Source organism: Pinus tabuliformis, chromosome J (genome assembly GCF_031772625.1).
Source record: "Pinus tabuliformis cultivar Carrire ecotype Pingquan chromosome J, CPIR1, whole genome shotgun sequence".
NCBI classification, from domain to species: Eukaryota; Viridiplantae; Streptophyta; class Pinopsida; order Pinales; family Pinaceae; genus Pinus; species Pinus tabuliformis.
In genome coordinates this window covers 281973466-281992560 of record NC_142295.1, presented here as the reverse complement: position 1 = coordinate 281992560, position 19095 = coordinate 281973466, and the positions used below count along the sequence as shown (strand labels likewise).

At 38.5% G+C, this 19095-nt stretch overlaps 1 protein-coding gene across 1 annotated transcript; it reads left to right on the top strand.

Moving 5' to 3' along the window:
• The first annotated feature begins 16451 nt into the window (after positions 1-16451).
• Positions 16452-17213, top strand: LOC149226878 (uncharacterized). Its single transcript, XM_089380333.1, has one exon. The coding sequence runs from the start codon at positions 16452-16454 to the stop codon at positions 17211-17213; it is 762 nt and encodes a 253-aa protein (XP_089236459.1).
• Positions 17214-19095: the final 1882 nt, after the last annotated feature.

Here is a 19095-nt window from a genome sequence, read left to right as displayed (position 1 = left end):
ACTACGCAAAACTACTGTAATTTCTGACTGCAACCCTATGATCTATATTTTGACCAAACAATTGCTAGGGGGCAAGTATTCCAAATGGATTGTTATCCTGCAGGAATTTGACTTGGAGTTTGAAAAATCTAAGTCAAATAAATCCTTAGTTTTTGCGGAATTGATGTGTGACTTCCCACGTGCTAATACTAAAACTGTGGCGGAGGAGCCCATTGCAGACGAATCCTTGTTTCTTATCAGCACTCTTGATCCATGGTATGGGGATATCATTGTTTATCTCCAAACCCAATCTTTTCGGCCTGAAATTTCATGATCTCATCGTTGGAAAATACGTTTCCAAGCCCAGAAATATAAAATTATTGGAGATACACTCTATCGTCATGGGGCGGACTCTGTTTTCCGACATTGTTTGAATCATGAGGAAGATGAAAGGGTTCTAAATGACTGTCACTCTGGAGCGTGTGGCGGTCATATGTCTGGGTATGCACGTTGGCTATTTCTGGCCATCTTTCTTTAAAGATTGTATCGACGCGGTCTGAAAATGCCACAATTGTCAAATTTTTGATCGAAAGATGTGTGCTCCACCTCCTCCTCTCCACCCTATAATTGTCGTCGGTCCTTTTGCAAAATGGGGTATCGATTTTATTACATGTAACCCTCACTCGGTCGGGGGGCATGCGTATATCATCCTTGCGGTAGATTATTTTACCAAGTGGGCCGAGGCGATGCCTACATTTTCAGCAGATAACCAAACTGCTGCGATTTTCGTTTTCAATCATATAATTGCTAGGTTCGATGTTCCACAAGCAATTATCACTGATCATGGGTGTCATTTTCGAAACATCATGATGAATGAACTAACAGATCAACTTGCCCTGCGTCACGATAGTTCTACTCCAGATTACCCACAGGCTAATGGTCTGGTTGAAGCCATCAACAAAGTTCTAGTCATTATGATCTGACGAATCATTGGGATCCATAGGTTGAATTGGCATAACATGTTATTTTCAGCGCTTTGGGCATATCTAACCTCAGTAAAAACATTAACTGGTTTCACTCCTTTCCAACTAGTTTACGGTTTGGAAGCTGTGTTACCCATTGAATGTGAAATCCCGTCATTGCAAATAGCCATAGAGTTACTCCCAACCACTTCCGAAGAGGAGAAACGTTTTTTGTACTTGGCTCAGCTAGATGAGAATCAACGTGATGCTGCACTAGCAATTGAAACTCATGCCAAATGTATTAAAGCTCAGCATGATCAAAATGTTACACCTTGTAATTTTTCAGAAGGAGACCTAGTCTTACTATACGATCAAGCAAATGATAAGCTAGGCACTAGTAAATTTGTACCTATGTGGCATGGTCCTTATGTTGTTAAGCGAAAGCTGGCAAAAGGGGCCTATGAATTGGTAGATTTTGATGGTGTCTCTTTAGGTAAGCCCAGAAATGGTCTTTACCTGAAAAGATATTATGCTTAAATCTGGGTGTGGAGATTTTAGTTAGGTTAGTTTTTTTTCTAGCTGGTGTGTTTTAGATTAGAAAAGTGTGCTTAGTTTAGAGAGTGTTTTTGTCATTATTCCTGCTTATCTTGATTTTACTCTTGATATTGCAGATGTCGACGTCACTTCAAACATACATTGGTTTTGCTAATGGTGCTTGTCGTAATACACGAAACATTTCTTCCACAGCCTGGGTTATCTATTCACCCTCTGATGAGTTGGTATCTATGCATGGGGTAAGCCTCAGTCAAACAACAAACAACATTGCAGAGTATAGTGCAGTGATTGAGTTATTATCTGAATCCATTTCATTTAGGATTTGGAGTTTGATTGTGAGGTTAGATTCTGAACTCGTTGTATTACAACTTAATAGAGTTTATGCCATTAGAAATCCAGTGTTATTAAGATTATTTTTGAGAGTTTGGCTCTTGGAACGTGAATTTGACTATATTGAATATCAACATATTCCAAGATATTTAAATACATTAGCAGATGCAATTGCTTCTCGAATGTTAAGTAGACATTTGCAATAATAAAACAGTAAATTTAAAAACATTTCATAACATGTTTTACAAGATAGCTAGTAATAGTGATATAGTATAGCATAGAAGTGTGTCAAATATACATCGTCTTCGATCATAGGTTGAAAAACACCTTATGATTGACAAAAATGATAGTACAAAAAGCAAAAATGTCATATGAGTCTACAATAGGCGATCATCTTATCACTGGTGATGATCACGATAAGAAATCACTGCACGAGCCACACTACAAAGGAACCTCCTGAAATGTCTTGGGACCCCAATCACATAGCGTTGTAGCCTAAGAGGAATTTCATCTATGCTAGTCTCTGGAATGTCTTCTGTCAAATGCTCTAGATGGTTTTCCAATTCGGCCAGGGTCTCTGTAGATTCGTCCTATGGGGCTGGTACTACTGCAGCTGGATGTTTCCTCTCATAGGGCTGGAGAGTGGCTGGTTGTCATGGACCTACATCTGCATTTGAAACCTTTTACTATCAATTTTGGGACGATTTAAAAAACAAAACAAAAAAAATAATTAGAAAATGTTGAAAATGATTTTACCTGAGTCATCCCATTGCTCTCCTGGTGGAAGAGCCATGTCGGGGTCACCACGATAATCCATCCCAGCATAAGGAAAATCCCGAATCGCAAAAACTTGGTTCTCTAACCAACGAAAATACTCAAGAGGAAATCTAACAACCTCTGAATCCTCCTTAGGATGATGGGCCATAACTGCAACCCAACGCATCAGCTTGGGCTCTCGGGGAAGTCCAACTTCACCGGAAAGATGCTATGGGACCAACATTGGGACCCTCTATAGACCAAAGCTCACAACTAAGAAACCATATCCAAAGTCTTTCAGTTTTCCGTTCTTGCTCTAGTCAGTTGGCCTTTTACATTACCCAACACAGCTTCGCACCAGTTGAAGACGGTGCCCCGATAACAGTATACTGCCATCCGCATTTGGGATCCGGTGGCCATATGCAGTGTTGCGCTTCCACAGAGTCTGATAACAGTAAAAGAAATCACTTTGAGTTTAGGACGGGAGATGGTTTTGCTGTCAATCCCTTTGTCCTTGGTTTGGTCGTTACAAAACTCTAGCCGAAGGCTATCGACAGACTGGCCACCTGGCCTAGTCCCGAATAGAGTCAATTGTTCACCTCTCTTGGGCAAACTAGTCAAAAAGTAAATGTCCTCTAGCCCCATTTCGAGCTGGTGGCCACCAATAATAAAACACTGGTCCTATACATTCCACCTGTCCACCAGCGACTGCAGAAAGTCTACTTGGGCCCTCATGCCAGGTATGGCCCAGAATTTAAATAACCTGCATGCCTTTAATGCATCTATTGAAGGTTGATGATTAATTGCGGCAAGGTCCACATCTTCGTGCTCCCATTCCCGCCAAGTAAGCATGGTATATACCCTACATTGAAAGAAAAGGCAAATTAAAACATTTTAAATCAAAGTTTTTGGGCGGAAATTGAAAAATTTTAAATTGTAAAACCTATGCTGTGGGGACCGCACTCTCTAGTTAGAGACAGTGCATAGGTCTGCTCTCTGCCCGAATAGCAGGTACGCGCCCCTAGCTCTTTCCTGTGTAAGAAAAAGTCGAGTTCCGCAGGTTTCACATGCTGCGCCTGCAGACCCCCACGAGCGGAATTTTAAACAAAATTCTTCCTAAAAATCAAAATAGAAACCTAAAAACAAAATTCAAACGATTGAAATGCAAGAGTAAAGTGATGTGGATTACCTAGAGGTGACGGTGTTCGATTCCAACAGACGGATTTTTTACAATCTTCATAGGAAGTTTCTTACCCGAAAGCTCTCTTTCTCACTTTGAAGTCAAACGGTAAAAATGAATTTACAAAAGCCCTTTTTATAAGCTTCTTTGAATAAATGAATTTTTTATTTTTTTTTTATTTTTCACTTTAAAGAGGTAACTTTTTGATGCATTTTTGTTTATTTTTAAACAGGTATGAGTAATGTTTGAGTTCTTGTGTAGAATATTAGATTTTTCAGGAAAAATTGATCATTTTCAACAAAAAAACATTAGAGTCATCTTTAAGCTCTTTTCTGAATCCTAAAATATGAAAAGATTGCCGAGTTTTTCTTTTTAAGCTCATTAAAATGGAATTAAAAAGACGGTCCGCTTACAACTCTTTTCTGACCGTATAAACATGAAAAGATTGTCAGATTTTTGTCGTTTCAAATTCGATATTGGTTATAAAACGACGTGTCATTGATTGAATTTTTACTTTTTCGGATCAGAGACACTAATTATGAAAAGTACTCCTTGATCGTAATGGTCAAGCGGTTCTCTCAAGTATTATTTTATACTTTTTCAGGCTTGGGAGACACAAATTTACAAAAAAGGACAACCATGGAGTTTTCTTAAGTTTTTCTTCTGACTCGCTAAAATTAAAAACGTCGAGTTTCTCCTATACTAGACTCGTTAAAATTTAATAGTAAAGGACTTGTTCAATTACAAACAGGAATGGACCACTCCTTCTTAGGATTTGAATTTTAAACTAAGTTGGACTCATCCGAAGGATGAGCTTATAACCAAGCAAACGTTATCCTCCTCAAGCTTGTTAAAAAATAAAGAGGTACTTGCCAGAAATGGTAGGGGAAAAGAGAGGAAATGAACCTATTTGTCATACTTTGTGTCTCAGAAAAGAATTCAACCACTCTTGAACACAACATTTTTTGTTCACCTGGGTTGGGAAATCCTTTGCCTAACAGTTAATCAAACCATATTGAAAGTCTTCAGCCGGTTTCTAGGTATTAGCTTTGGGTCAATTGTCACCAAACCATCTGCAGTGTCGTTATGTGTTCAAGAGGTCAGTACAAATAAACCATTCATCTGCAAAATATCTGTCATCCATTTTTACCATCCCTGAGTCAGTCCTTGCAACTATATTTCTTCAAACTTGATCTATGATTTCATGTTGTGGGCTTGCCTACGATGGATCACTTTCTATCAACTTCAGCTCATTATCTAGAAAGATGATCTAGGAATCGTCGGTACCTTGGAATCTGCATGCCTCAATGGCAGGTTTCTCCCTTTTGACGACAATTTGCATCATTTACCTTCGATCAAAGGATTCCGTGACATGTTTGACATCAACTCATCTATTCACATTTCATGGATTGTACTGAGTAATTTGAGAGCCATTGATATTACTAGTGATTTCTCTCACACTTGTTAACAATTTACATCATTGACTGGTAATCAAGTGGTTTCGACCATGTTCTACTTCCACACATTCATTCACATGGATAGAATCGTACTATTTCGGGAAGTAGAAATCAAGACCCTGGATCTAGTTTCCACCATCCAGGCTGCGAGGAATTTTGTTATTCATTATACAGTGGACTATTCATAAACAGATGGAGGCACCTATACTGTGTCTACATATGTCTATACTTGTGATGTATTACAAGATCATTCCTATATCAGAGCAGTTTAGTTAGTTTTCTAGTCAGTTTTGATCTGAGTATGGGAATGCATTCCTCAGCGATGATATGATCTCATATATATATTTTGTATTGAATGTTTTTTACAGGTTCCAACCGAGATCTCCACAGGACGATCCTCGAAATGATAAAGTACTTCACTCTTCTTAGATGAAAAATACTATCTATTACAGACTTCGTACTTTAGGGGGCAATCTGTTGCACAAAATATTGTCACCATGACTTTCTGTAGTCAGTGTGAGTCTATCACCACTCATACTGTCCTCCTTTGCAAGTCTTAAACCTTAGCTCTTCATGTCAAGCCTTAAAAATGAGAGAAAGTCCTTGAAAATCTCTAAAACTCTGGTTCCGCACTTTCTCTTAGCATTACCTGTGGTCTCGCACCCCCTGGTCATGTCCCCTATGGACTTGCCTGCTCTGTCTCTAAAGGAAAGGGTGTGGACCCCTGTAAAAGTCAAAAAGGTGCAAGTTTATTATTAAAAACTCACTTTGGGTTAATTCTGGACGCTTCTAGAAGGAATCTTGAGGTGGCAAGTTCGCTCCTAGGTGGTTCATGCATCCCATAACTAAAGGAGCTAATCCCTTGATGTGAGGAGCTTATCCCTTTGACGGAGGGCTCTATCCCTTTGAAGGTGGACCTGGTAATTTACTTCCTCTACACTATAAAATGAGGCATTGGGCTGGTTGCCAGGGAGGTTAAAAGCTGAATATTTTTGAGGGTAAATGCTGTTGGAATTTATACTTCCTAATTGAGCTTGAGAGGAGAGATTACATACCTTTTGATCTCTTTGGGAAGAGAGTGAAGCTTTTCAAAGTAGAGGAGATTCTTGTTGGACCTTGGGAGGAGCTTGTATAGTATCAAGGCACCAAGGTGTAAAGTTCTTCTTTGCTTAAAGTTAATACAATCAAGCTTATTTTTCTCAATAAGCTGTCTTCTATGGTTTATTTCATGAATTCCTTGATCACCATGATAGATATGGTTTATTATATTGGCTATGCAGGTGTTATTTGATGTGTGCTTGTTTGTGTTTGTAGGTTCTTTAAAAGGAAGCTCATTTGGACGGTTGAAGCGTGGCTGCCACAAACTAGCGTTGGACTTGAGGTAGGGTCTAAAACATCTCTTGGCTTTTATTTATAAATTGCAATATTTAGAGAAAGATAGAATTTTCTTGTCTTGCTTGTCACTAGATATCAGTAGATACTAGGGAGATCAGTCTTGTCTGCAAGAACGATTTATCCGGCCGACATGAAGGAAGTTTTAAGTTGATCATCATAACATACACACATCTGGTTATATCCAGTGAATCCATTCATAAAGGAAAGAACCTCATCTCCCACACACTCATCAATGATTTGGTCTACGAAAGGTGTGGGAAAGTTGTCTTTGAGACAAGCTTTGTTCAGATTATGAAATTCCATGCAGACATGAATGGTGTGTTGTGTCTTTAGAATGAGAATAGGATGGGAGACCCATGTGGTGTATTCAATGAGATAAATAAAACAATCCTTCTTCAGCTTATCGATTTTGGATTTGATAGTCTCACGTTTAGAAGGATGGATAGGCCTTTAGTTTTGGCAACCAAGAGTGGCATCAGGCCAATTGTCATTGTGATGTTAAAAAATGGCGGGATCAATCCTGGGCATCTCTAAATAAGACCAAGAGAAAACATCACAGAATTCCTTAAATAACTTAGCGTAAGCATCAATTTCTTTTGTGGTTCATTGAGCCCTTAAGGTTATATTTTATTTGATCCCTTGCTTATTTTAAATGTTGATTTTGATGGTAAGGGATATGTTATCCATATTTCATTATTCAAAAGCATCTAGTGCAAGAATAATATTTCTAAACCATTTGAATTCATCATGAATGAAGTTCTCAGACTCCACAACATATTGATCATTGGTTTGCTGTGGAAGGAAGTATTTACGATGGTGCATATCATCTCAAGCATACTCAGGGGTTGTCATGGATTCCATGATGTCTTCATTAGAGTGAAATATGGGAGGACAAGAGGAAGATAGACCACAAGATGAAGATGAACTACATGAGGCATCTTCATGAGAGACAAGGTTCATATGTGCATCATCGACAAGGGGAGACAAATGACTACTAGATGGGACATCTACCAATGTTGAGACCGAAGGGTTTTTCGAATAAGGTGTGAGAGAATCATAATAGCAGTTGTCAAGAGAGTCCCAATACATCAAACCCATGGATGATGACAGGTAGAGAATAGTGGCGATACTATTTGTCATCTTGACATTAGGAGGAGGGATCACGATGGGTGGTTCACAAACCTCTTGTTCTCATATATCAGTGGGACCAGTACCCACATGTAAAGTAAAGGTAGATTCACTACGAGCGACATATAAATCATGAAGCACTTGAAGTGTATCAAAAAATTCTTCAGGAGTAGGAAAATGATGAGAATAATGGCCATAGTTATCACACAAAGCACAAGGGTGATTTGTGTGAAAGGATTTATTATTCTTAGCTAACTCAGGTAAGGTGACATGGACCTTAGGAATGTTTGAGTCAGGAAATATATCAAAGACCACATTATTCATATGAGGGAGCTGAGGACAATTATTTGTGGCATGTCCAACATCATCACACAAAGCACATGGAGGAGTACACTTTGGTGGATTTTGAGGAGATGGAGTTAGTTGGGATACCTTTTCTTTGATTCCCTTTTTCTGGGCTTTTCCCCCTCACTATATTCTTTCACAATAGGAGTAGGTTCCTATTAAGGTTTTCATGCAACTGAAGTAAAGGAAGGGGGTAGGAACAATAGGTTAAACCAGGGTCAAATCAGTGTAAGGTTTGATTTGATCAGGAAGAGTGTTTGTGGGAGGATCAATGTATCAAACTGGGATCCCCAAGGTACTGTTAGGTAAACAAAACATACCCATTATAGGTGTAGAATATATTCTATGGGGCAGGAATAAGAAAGGTATCTGACCAGAACAATAATGGCTCATGGGAATTTCTCTTGGATGGTGAGTACACGGGGGAACGGTTCTAGGTTGGAAAGGACTAGGAGAGATACCAACAAAAGGAAATGGACCTTGAGGAATAATAATTGAAGTATGGGTGGAGTTGGGAGTAGTAGGTTGGAGAGGTGTTAGCTACTGGGAAGGCATACCAGACTACTTGAGGGCAACTTGTGATGCTTGGAGCATGCAAAGACTAGAATATCTAGGCTCTGAGGGGGTAGGTCGTGGACCATAATAAGAACCAAGAAATGTGGAATATTTATATACTCCTGGTGAAACATTCGTGAGGGATAAGGCAGTCTTATTACCAACCATCGAGGAGAGAGTGGACTGAGGGGAATATGAGACTTAGGATCATAGTAAGCCAACTGATCAATAGTGACAATATTTCCATTATGGGGAAAGTACATATTGTGAAAGACCACATATGTGACATCAAACATGGCATAGGTGTAAATACAACCCAAGAGAATGTTATAATAAAATGGGGAATTAATGTCCTTGATGTCAATGGATACTATCTTGCCAGAAACAGTAATTGAACAGTTGCAATATAAGCTAAGTGGCTGGGTAAGATGACCATCCTAAGAACGAAGAGTTATGGTGCATGGGGACAAGTTAGCTGAACCAAGTTTCTTCCAAACACTATAATCCATCACACATGTGGAGGCACCTTCGTCTATGATACACCACTAAACATTGGTGTTTCATATGGAGATTATTATTTGAAAGGAAACAGATGAAGGAAGGGGTGTATGTTCCGCTTTTTTAATGTCAACGACAATCATATGATCGTCAAAAATATTCACAACGCCCAAAGAATGCAATAGATATTTCCATTGCGATAGACATGTTTGGAGGACTTCCAATATTGAAATGGAAACAAGAGACTACGCCAAGTCATCTACTATGTTATAATATAGGCGTCTCTAGAAGAAGAAACATTTCAATGTAGTATACATTTGGGGATCTTAGGGAAAACCTTTACCTTAGGTGGAGGGATTTGTAAGGTACCATTTAATGATGACAAAGCCTGGGTGAAAACTTTATGTTGGGAATCAATCGTTGAATTTGCATGAGGCTTTTCGTATTGGCATGATAGAGTCTGAAGATTGACATTTTCGGTGTTGATTTTGTCGAAATTCATCATAAGAATCTGGTAATCATTGTGACCAGATTGTGAAGGTTGGGGAGCTGCAAGACCTTGTGTAGGTTCATCAATGATATATCCTTGATGAGGAAAAGGATTGGTAAGCATAGTCGATTAGTGTAAAGATTCTTAGCGTGTGTACCAAAAATACTTCACTTAAGTCACTGGTGACAAGTGACCCTAAGAACAAGATGTGGTTGTTGAAGCTTCAGATCTGCAATAATAAAATGAGAAAACCATGCAACAAAGAGATCATATACAATCCAAAAAAGTGAATGGCAAGAAATATCCAATGTAATAACCCAATAGACAAAGACATTCTAAATGAATAATATTTTATTAAAAGCACCTCGTGAAGGAGATCTACAACAAGGTCTGCAAATTTCCCTCTGTGGGATGGGTCATTTAATGTCTTTGTGAATCAACAGTCTATTTCTCACTCTTAATATGTGAGAAACCCAAAACAGAAGATTAGAACTCAAATGGGAGCTCGAATGCAAACTGACAATAGTGGTGACGATGATAGTGATCATGGTGAAGAATGAATGGAAGACCCTTGTATTTATAACAAAGTAGTGGTTAGATCTCAAAAATGAAAAATAAAAAAATAATGTTGACCAAATCAAGATCTAACTATTAGGAATACTTTATTATATTGATTGGAAAGGGAAAAGATATTCAAAATGGTCAAATATCTTTATTTAAAAATAATTAAGAAATAAAATGGTTTATTAATTATTTCACGAGTATTAGGAAATGTGTGAAATTGAAATAATTATTAGATAGTGATTTAATTATTATTCCAAAAATAAAATTATGGAATAATAAATAGATAATGATTTATTTAATTATTCTCAGGTGATATAGTCAAATGTGGAAAGGAATAATTATCAAATAATGATTTAATATTTATTCCTAGATAAAATTAAGCAAATAGTGATTTATTCAATTATTCTAATGGGGGTTTTTAATTTTAATCAGAAATCATTTAATAAGAATGGTTTACTAAATTATTTCCCATGGTGAAAGTGATTTCTCTATGGTAAAATTAATCCTACTTGGTGTATTTCGATCCACATAGTTAGAAATGGCTAGGTGGTCATTTTTTAGGTGATAACACTCAACTACAGTAGAGGAAACATAGCTCAAGGTAAATCGTAGATCTATACGAAGAGATACATTTTTGTCATAGATCTTAGCTTGTACTTCAACCATATTTCACTAGTGATTTTTGTGTCTCCCACCCAATGCAACACTGATTTTTGGTACATTACAGGCTACATCATTTACTATTGAATTTTCTTGAATATGATTTAACAATGTTTTGTTATTTAATGGATTTTGTGGATAGTCTCACCACAGGTGATTTTCACCACATGACCAACATTTTAAGGGTGGTCTCAGTGATTCACTAAACCTTTTGTGGCCTACAACAATTGTTATCATCATATTGTTCTCCCTAGGATTAGTACCTCTGAGTCATTATATTGTTGGAATTTTCCTGGTCCTTGACCACTCTTTTTCCCATTGTTATGCCCCAACTACATGCATCCCATCTTATGCATGTATCACGGATAAACCAAGATATGTGTAGTTGGAGTATAACACTGGGAAAAAGAGTGGTCAAGGCCAATAAAAGGTTAACAAAGTAATGAATCATAGGTACTAACCCTAGGGAGAAAAATATGCCGATAACAAGAGTTCCTCCCATCTTTCCAATATTTTTATGCTCATTAAAACTTCGTTTGTAATTTCGTGCTTGCAGACTTTTTATAAAAGAGGGATTTCTAATCCCCTTTCTTTTGCTATTGAATTTTTAAGGTTTCTTGGATACCCATCCTTTATAAATTTATTGTTTTTTCTTGCTCTAGTTAAAGCACGTTTTTTCTTTTCTAATGCTCTCATCCATTGGTTTTTCCTGATCAAATTCAATTCTTTCTCTATATGGGAAAGGTAAACAACTGACAGATCTTTGGATCATTTCTCTTTCTTCTTCCAACTATGAAACTTACCTTGACAGAAACATGAATTTGCTAACATAGCCATCCATGGTGAGTTGTCCTAAGCTTGACTTATGGAACTTCCTGAATTTCTCATCGAAATAACTTTGAGTTAAAAACATCTTTTCAAATTCCTTTCTGAATAATTTCCAAGTTAAATATCTGCTTCGAATCCTTTCAACTTTTTTGTTTCCTTCCCACCATAAGCCTACCTTACTAGTCAACTAGTAGGTGACCAAACTTTCCTTAATATTACTTGGATAATTGTAAACTTCAAATTATTTAGACATATTCAAGAGTCATGCCTGTACTCCTTCAAATTCACAATATAAATTGGGAGGTTTGGTTTTCTTGTATTGTCCCTAGAACTAAGAAGATGATTTTATTTTTCTGGATGAATAAATGATGCTACTTGATTTATGTTCCTATCTATTACAGGTCATTTTGTCACATTATCCAAAAAGGCCTACAAACTGGATCAATCAATATCCATGAATGCTTTTTGATAATCCCTTTCCAAAGCCCTAAGCCTTAATTCCCTAAAAAGTACGAGTTTATTAGTTTATCTCCTCAAAAACCATATTTTTAGGGCTAGCAAACCCTATCCTCTTCTTCATCGGCGTTGGGTGCAAGTTGCATAATTGAGCATTAGAACTGACTAACACAAGTTCCTCCATTCTAGAGGTGCATTGATTCTAGGAAATTGGGAAAAATAAAAGTTATCTTGAATCTTATCCTTCATAAGATTCTATGGTGGTTTTAACTATTTACCATAGATAGATATCTCAAATTCCTATCTATTCCTATCTTGGAGACCTTATCTATTATACCTTGATCTTATCCTCCCTCATAAGTGGATCTCAAGCCTAGAATGGTAAATCATAAACTACCATGTTTACCCTATAAATTTATTCCCTCCAATGGAGTCTGGGTTGGCTTTTGGAGATTGCTAGTGCCCTCATGTGCTTGCTTTGAGCTTAAGGAAATCATCATTCATTTTCTTTAGGGTTGAGTGTGAAGGTTTTCTTTCTGACAAGGAAGGACAATTCAATATGGGAGGCACATATCCAAATTCAACTTCTATATATGGTTTTAACTATCTCATTTATTATTAATACAAAAGGAATCCTATTTTCCTATACTTGTGTTATGATTATGCTCTTATATTTCAGTGTGATGTTGACTCATTGAATGAAGATATTTGATTATGCTATGTGGATGTTGTATCTTTTTTTCTTGTTTTAGTCATTGTTGCGGGTTCTATTTATAGTACATGGAGCTCGGATTGGAGCTTACAAGTGAAGAAGAGAGAAAGACTTGCTACAAATTCCAGGTAGGTTCATTTTCCTTACTCCAATCTCTTTAAGGAAAGTATTTGATGAGCCCCAAAAATGGACAATTATTTGGGCTCATTCAACCTCCTAATTTGACTTAATCCACCATTCTCATTAGTTTATTGCATGTTTTTTATTATATTTATGTTAATAGAGTGAATTTGGTTAGTCATTATGCCAACAAGTCTAATGGGTGCTTTGTGTAGCCTTTTTGGTCAATTTGGAGACAAAATTGAAGGTCTTAATGAGCACTTGGCAGCCAAATTCGTGGGAAGACAAGGGAGAGGATTTGTAGGAAGGTGTCCCCTTCATTTATGGGCCCTTACCTCGAATTCTCCACCATCAGCTCGGAGTTCAAGGGCCACTGAATCAATCAGCACAAGGGCAGCCAAGCAAGTCAAGTAGGACTGTTGTTAACTCCAAGTTTTGGGCAGCCGAGTCCCTAAAGTTTAGGAGGACTGTTGGGTCCTCAATTTGTATAAATAAGAAGGCTTAGGGCCTCATTTTGGTTAGCCAGTGGATGTTAGCTAGTTAGCCAGTAGATAGTAGCTGGTAGATAGTCATTTCGTAGTCTTGTTGTAGCTAGTTTGTAGTTCGATTTGTATGCAATAGATTAGCTTTGCTTTCAGCTCATTCTCAAGCTCTCCTTGTGGACAGTTTTGATGTAACTCTTCATTTCTTGATCAATAAAGATGAATCCAGCTTTTCACCAGCTCTAAATTTCTCTTAGGAGGCTGTAGCTCTTGGGGTTGGGCCCATCTCAAGCACCCAATACCTCCTTTGTTTATCTTTATGTGTTTGTTGCGTTCTTAAAATAAAGTCTGCTCTTTAGATTTAATTCGTGCTTTGTTACTTAGGTTGCTTTTGATGGTTGAAGTAGCTTTTGATGTTTAGGATGGATTGGTAGGAGTTATTCATGCGTTTATATCTCCTTGATAATGTTTGTTCACATGCTGTACGTGATTCTTGTCATGAATAAGGTTGTTGTTCACTGATCTCATTAAACTGTTAGATAGATCATCTAATATTTTGATTGTATGCAAGACGTAGTTGGTTTGATCAGGTAAACACTATGCAGGGAACCTTCATCACCTCCTCGTTCATCTGAGCCTCGTCCAGATCAGCTCCTCCATCACCAAGTCTGTTTCCTCATCTCCCATCTGCTCTTTTGCCACGTAACCCTACCTTCTTGCCTTTCCATTGCCTAAACCTTCTTTGATGCAAGCTAGACTTCCACACCCTCTCACCACCTCATCCCTCAGTCATTGGGTCATTCCAGGCCCCTACCCTACCTCCCTACCCATTCATGCATTCTCTCCCACTCACCTATCAGTCAAAAACCCAATCACGAAACATCCTGTAGAAATCCTGAACATCCTGTAGAACCCCTACAGACTTCCTGTAGAAGCTCATAAACACGGTTTCTTGGCAGCCAAACTTTGTGAGACTCTCTGGAAGGGTGTTAGGGACCCCTTAGACCCTCTCTGAACCTTCCCAACCTTTCCCAAGCATTTCGCCTCCTTGATCCACCTCTGCACAGTCAAAAATAGTTAGAAGCACATGCATGATAATTCCAACAACTTAAACAAAAATACAAAAATATGTTTTCTTCAGATAGAGGTAGTCTAGACACATGTATTTTACCTTCGTAGAAGTAATGGCATCTCTTTTAGTAGTTTGCATGCTCTCCTTTGTGTCAGTGGGACTAGCTGGTAGAATTAGGGTTTGCTAGGGTTTGCGTTTCTTTTTGGCTTTCAGTTTCTTTTTGCAATTAGATTAGCTCCCTTCGAGTTAGCTTTCATCCATCAATTAAAAAGCTTCTTCTAAGAGCTCATAGAAGTTGGCTTAAGCTCCTAGCGGACTTGTGCCAGCTGACCAAGTGACAGCTGCGGCAAGAGCTAGTACTTGTGCATACAGCACCGTCGCTTCCAAGTTTGTTACGAACTACCGGGTTGATAAAATTAAAGAAGGGAGTTCCAGGAGTTGTAGCTTCCTCAAGGGTTCAGAAGTCCTCATGTAATCTTCCTACTCCTCCTCCATCATCTCCATACCTGCATCACAGCCCAAGCTCAGTTTTTCCTTCCATGCAAACATTTGCAAAAAGCCTTGAGGCAAAAATCCATAGAACAAAATTTATTTTTGCCATAACTTGAAAACCATGCATCCATTTGACAAACCGCTTTATGGGGAATTGTACAAGGGTGATGAAAACATGCTTGAGCAGTTTCAGCCAATTCCGGTGCACGTTTTCCAAGAAATCAACCTCCATCACCATCAGCCATTTTTGCATTTTCTCCATAACCGTGCATCTCTTTCAAAACCTCTTTCATGGGGATATGCATATGAGTGATGGTAACCTGCCCAAGCAGTTTCAGCCGATTCTGATGCACGGCTTCCGAGAAATCGATCTCTGAAATCTTCAGCCATTTTCCATTTTTCTCGAAATCCGTGCATCCATTGATCACGATTTTGCTATGGGAGATGCATCATGATGATAGAAACATGCTCAGAAAGTTTCAGATCAATCCGCTTTACCGTTTGGGAGAAATGGCGAAAACAAGTTCTGGTTCTGTGACATTGCAGCAGCAGCAGCTTGAAGGTGCAGATTTGAACGTGGAAACAAATGCATGCAGCTTAGATCTGGTCAGAGGACACCTGCATAAGGAAAAGCAATCAAAAATCATCAGCCAAGCTCTCATGCAACCAAAGGATCCAAGCATGCAGCAGCAGAACATGAGCATGCAGCAGCAAAAAGCTTCACAAGCAGCCGTTTGACTTCAGGTACGTGACTAAACCTTGTTCATCTATTGCATGAATCTAGTCTAAGCATTGCATGAATGAATGGAATGGTGAAATTAAGCCATGAATGTAGCAAGACACCCAGTTCTCTAGCACTCACGAGAAAGTCACGCAGCATGCATGGGTCAGTCATGCACGTGAAATTTAAAAAAACACGGATAGTGTGGGTAGTCTAAACTCCAGTGCAACTGATGGATGAGATTACAGGCAAAGAACACACAGTTAACCACTGCAGTTCATGATAGCACAATAGTTGCATGGGCCAGCACACGTCTTTGCCACCTCACTCCAAAACAATCACGCAGAAATTAATGAGCGCTCAGCTGAAATTCATAAACTGTTAGTCAACTTGCACTTGCATCATGTTAAACTGAAGTATACATCCTCTGCTTCCACAATCAGCTTAACCTATCATCCTTCGCTGATTTTTTTTGGCCTGTTCAAAATTCTTCCGCATACCAAGATCGTGCAGAGGCGCAGAGACATCCTATGGCATCCGGCTAGCATTCTACAGGAAGACGTTTTACAGGAAAATACAGCAGAGTCTTCCAGAGCAGAGAAGCCTGAGTTTTTCTTCATCAAGTTTGGAGCTTGAAGAAAGGTGAAAATAGCTGAGGTGGATCATGCTATTGATTTTATTGTTCGTTCACTTGCACGTGATATTGCAGAGGGTATGAAAGCCGTGGAATTGCTTTTAGAGCTTTCAAAGGATATGGCTGTGTGTGAACAGATTGGCAAGGTACAAGGTTGTATCCTCCTCCTTGTAACAATGTCAAATAGTGACAATCCTAAAGCTGCTAAGGATGCAAACGAAGTTCTGGAGAATCTCCCATACAGTGAGCATAATGTAGTGCAAATGGCACAGGCAAACTATTTCAAGCCTTTGATACAGAACCTGAGAGAAGGGTCTGACACAATGAAAATTGTTATGGCAAGTAAGTTGTCAGAGATAGGTTTAACAGATCAAAACAACGCTGCATTGCTCAAAGAGGGAGTTGTATTTCCACTTCTTGAAATGATTTCAAATGCTAATTTGAAGTCAAAATTAGCAGCCATTGGGGCACTTCAGAATCTTTCAAGTTTACCTGAGAATGCTTTACAAATGATCAAATATGGGGTGGTCCGACCCATCTTAGACCTTCTATGCACAGCACTGTCAACTGTATTGGCTTTGAGAGAAAAAACTGCTAATACCTATGCAAACCTTGCTATGTCTACAACATTGCCCCAAAGAACAAATGACACAACAGTTGCGTTATTGGAATCTGATGAGATCATATACCAGCTATTATCTTTAATAAATTTGACACCACCTTCAATACATGGAAGCATTGTTCGGGAATTCCATGCCATTTGTTGTGTACCAGCGGCTGTTGAGGCAAGGACAAATTTAAGAGAGGGAGGAGCAATTCAAGTATTGCTTCCCTTTTTGTGAAGCTACATACTCTGAAATGCGAGCTTATGCTGTGAAACTGTTGTTTATCTTGTCTCAAGATGGAGATAAAAGAAAATTAGCAGAACATCTTGGAGAAAAATATATGAAATGTTTAGCAAAACTTATTTCAACATCTTCAAATGAAGAAGAGAAAGCTGCCGCAGTCGGAAAGTATTGTCATGTTAGGAACATAAATTTGAATTAAAGTTAACTAATGGAAAAACAGTGATTTTGCATGAAGTGAATCTACCATGAAACAAACTGGAAAGTTCTGGTGTTGTTCTGGTTAGATTTGTTTATTTCAATACTTTCCAAGGGGTTCACAAGGTCTTTTGCAATAGCCAGATTATTCCATGTGAAAGAATTCTTAAAAGTGTGATTCGGTATGAAGTTTTGCTCTACTCCTGGTTATACAGCAACTTGAAACAAAACTTGGGAATTCTCATTTTTGACCTGTTTTGAAGCAATTTCAGATTGAAGGGAAATGTTGATTCATAGCAGTGATATGTGAGCAAGTCATATTTTCTCTGCCCTTGATCTATCTTATGTTCTGTTCTGCTTCTGTTATCAATTCTTAGCAGAGTTCAAATCCAAGATTAAGAATGCCATTTGATTCAGTTAAAGGCCTGGAAACACTTTTTCCCATCCAGCTTTGGCATGCAATATCTATTCTCGGGCAGTTCATTGTACTTGTGTGCTTTTATAATACATTAGACTTGCCATTTGTGTTGGATTCGTCAGATTTCAGGCAGCAGCACAGTTTAAGGAGAAGGCACCCCCAGCCAAGCAAGCAAATTCAGAGAAAATTGGTTCTACAGGAAGTTAGCAGACTGTTTCTACAGGAAGCCAGCGAACTGTTTCTACAGGAAGTTTGAAAAGAGGGAAGCCAAAGGAGGAATCGGCTGAGATGTTAGCCAAAGAAGCCACCAGGGCCATCAAAGATGAGGAGAGAGATTGGTTGCTCAGAGGATGAGCAACACTTTCAGTAGGGGGGTGATGATGAGCCCCAAAAATGGACAATTATTTGGGCTCATTCAACCTCCTAATTTGAATTAATCGACCATTCTCATTAGTTTATTGCATGTTTTTGATTATATTTATGTTAATAGAGTGAATTTGGTTAGTCATTATGCCAACAAGTCTAATGGGTGCTTTGTGTAGCCTTTTTGGTCAATTTGGAGACAAAATTGAAGGTCTTAATGAGCACTTGGCAGCCAAATTCGTGGGAAGACAAGGGAGAGGATTTGTAGGAAGGTGTCCCCTTCATTTATGGGCCCTTACCTCGAATTCTCCACCATCAGCTTGGAGTTCAAGGGCCACCGAATCAATCAGCACAAGGGCAGCCAAGCAAGTCAAGTAGGACTGCTGTTAACTCCAAGTTTTGGGCAGCCGAGTCCCTAAAGTTTAGGAGGACTGTTGGGTCCTCAATTTGTATAAATAAGAAGGCTTAGGGCCTCATTTTGGTTAGCCAGTGGATGTTAGCTAGTTAGCCAGTAGATAGTAGCTGGTAGATAGTCATTTCGTAGTCTTGTTGTAGCTAGTTTGTAGTTCGATTTTTATGCAATAGATTAGCTTTGCTTTCAGCTCATTCTCAAGCTCTCCTTGTGGACAGTTTTGATGTAACTCTTCATTTCTTGATCAATAAAGATGAATCCAGCTTTGCACCAGCTCTAAATTTCTCTTAGGAGGCTGTAGCTCTTGGGGTTGGGCCCATCTCAAGCGCCCAGTACCTCCTTTGTTTATCTTTATGTGTTTGCTGCGTTCTTAAAATAAAATCTGCTCTTTAGATTTAATTCGTGCTTTGTTACTTAGGTTGCTTTTGATGGTTAAAGTAGCTTTTTATGTTTAGGATAGATTGGTAGGAGTTAGTCATGCGTTTATA

Coding starts and splice junctions, on each gene's coding strand:
- LOC149226878 (XM_089380333.1), top strand. CDS start 16,452: ATGAAAGCCGTGGAATTGCTTTTAGAGCTTTCAAAGGATATGGCTGTG.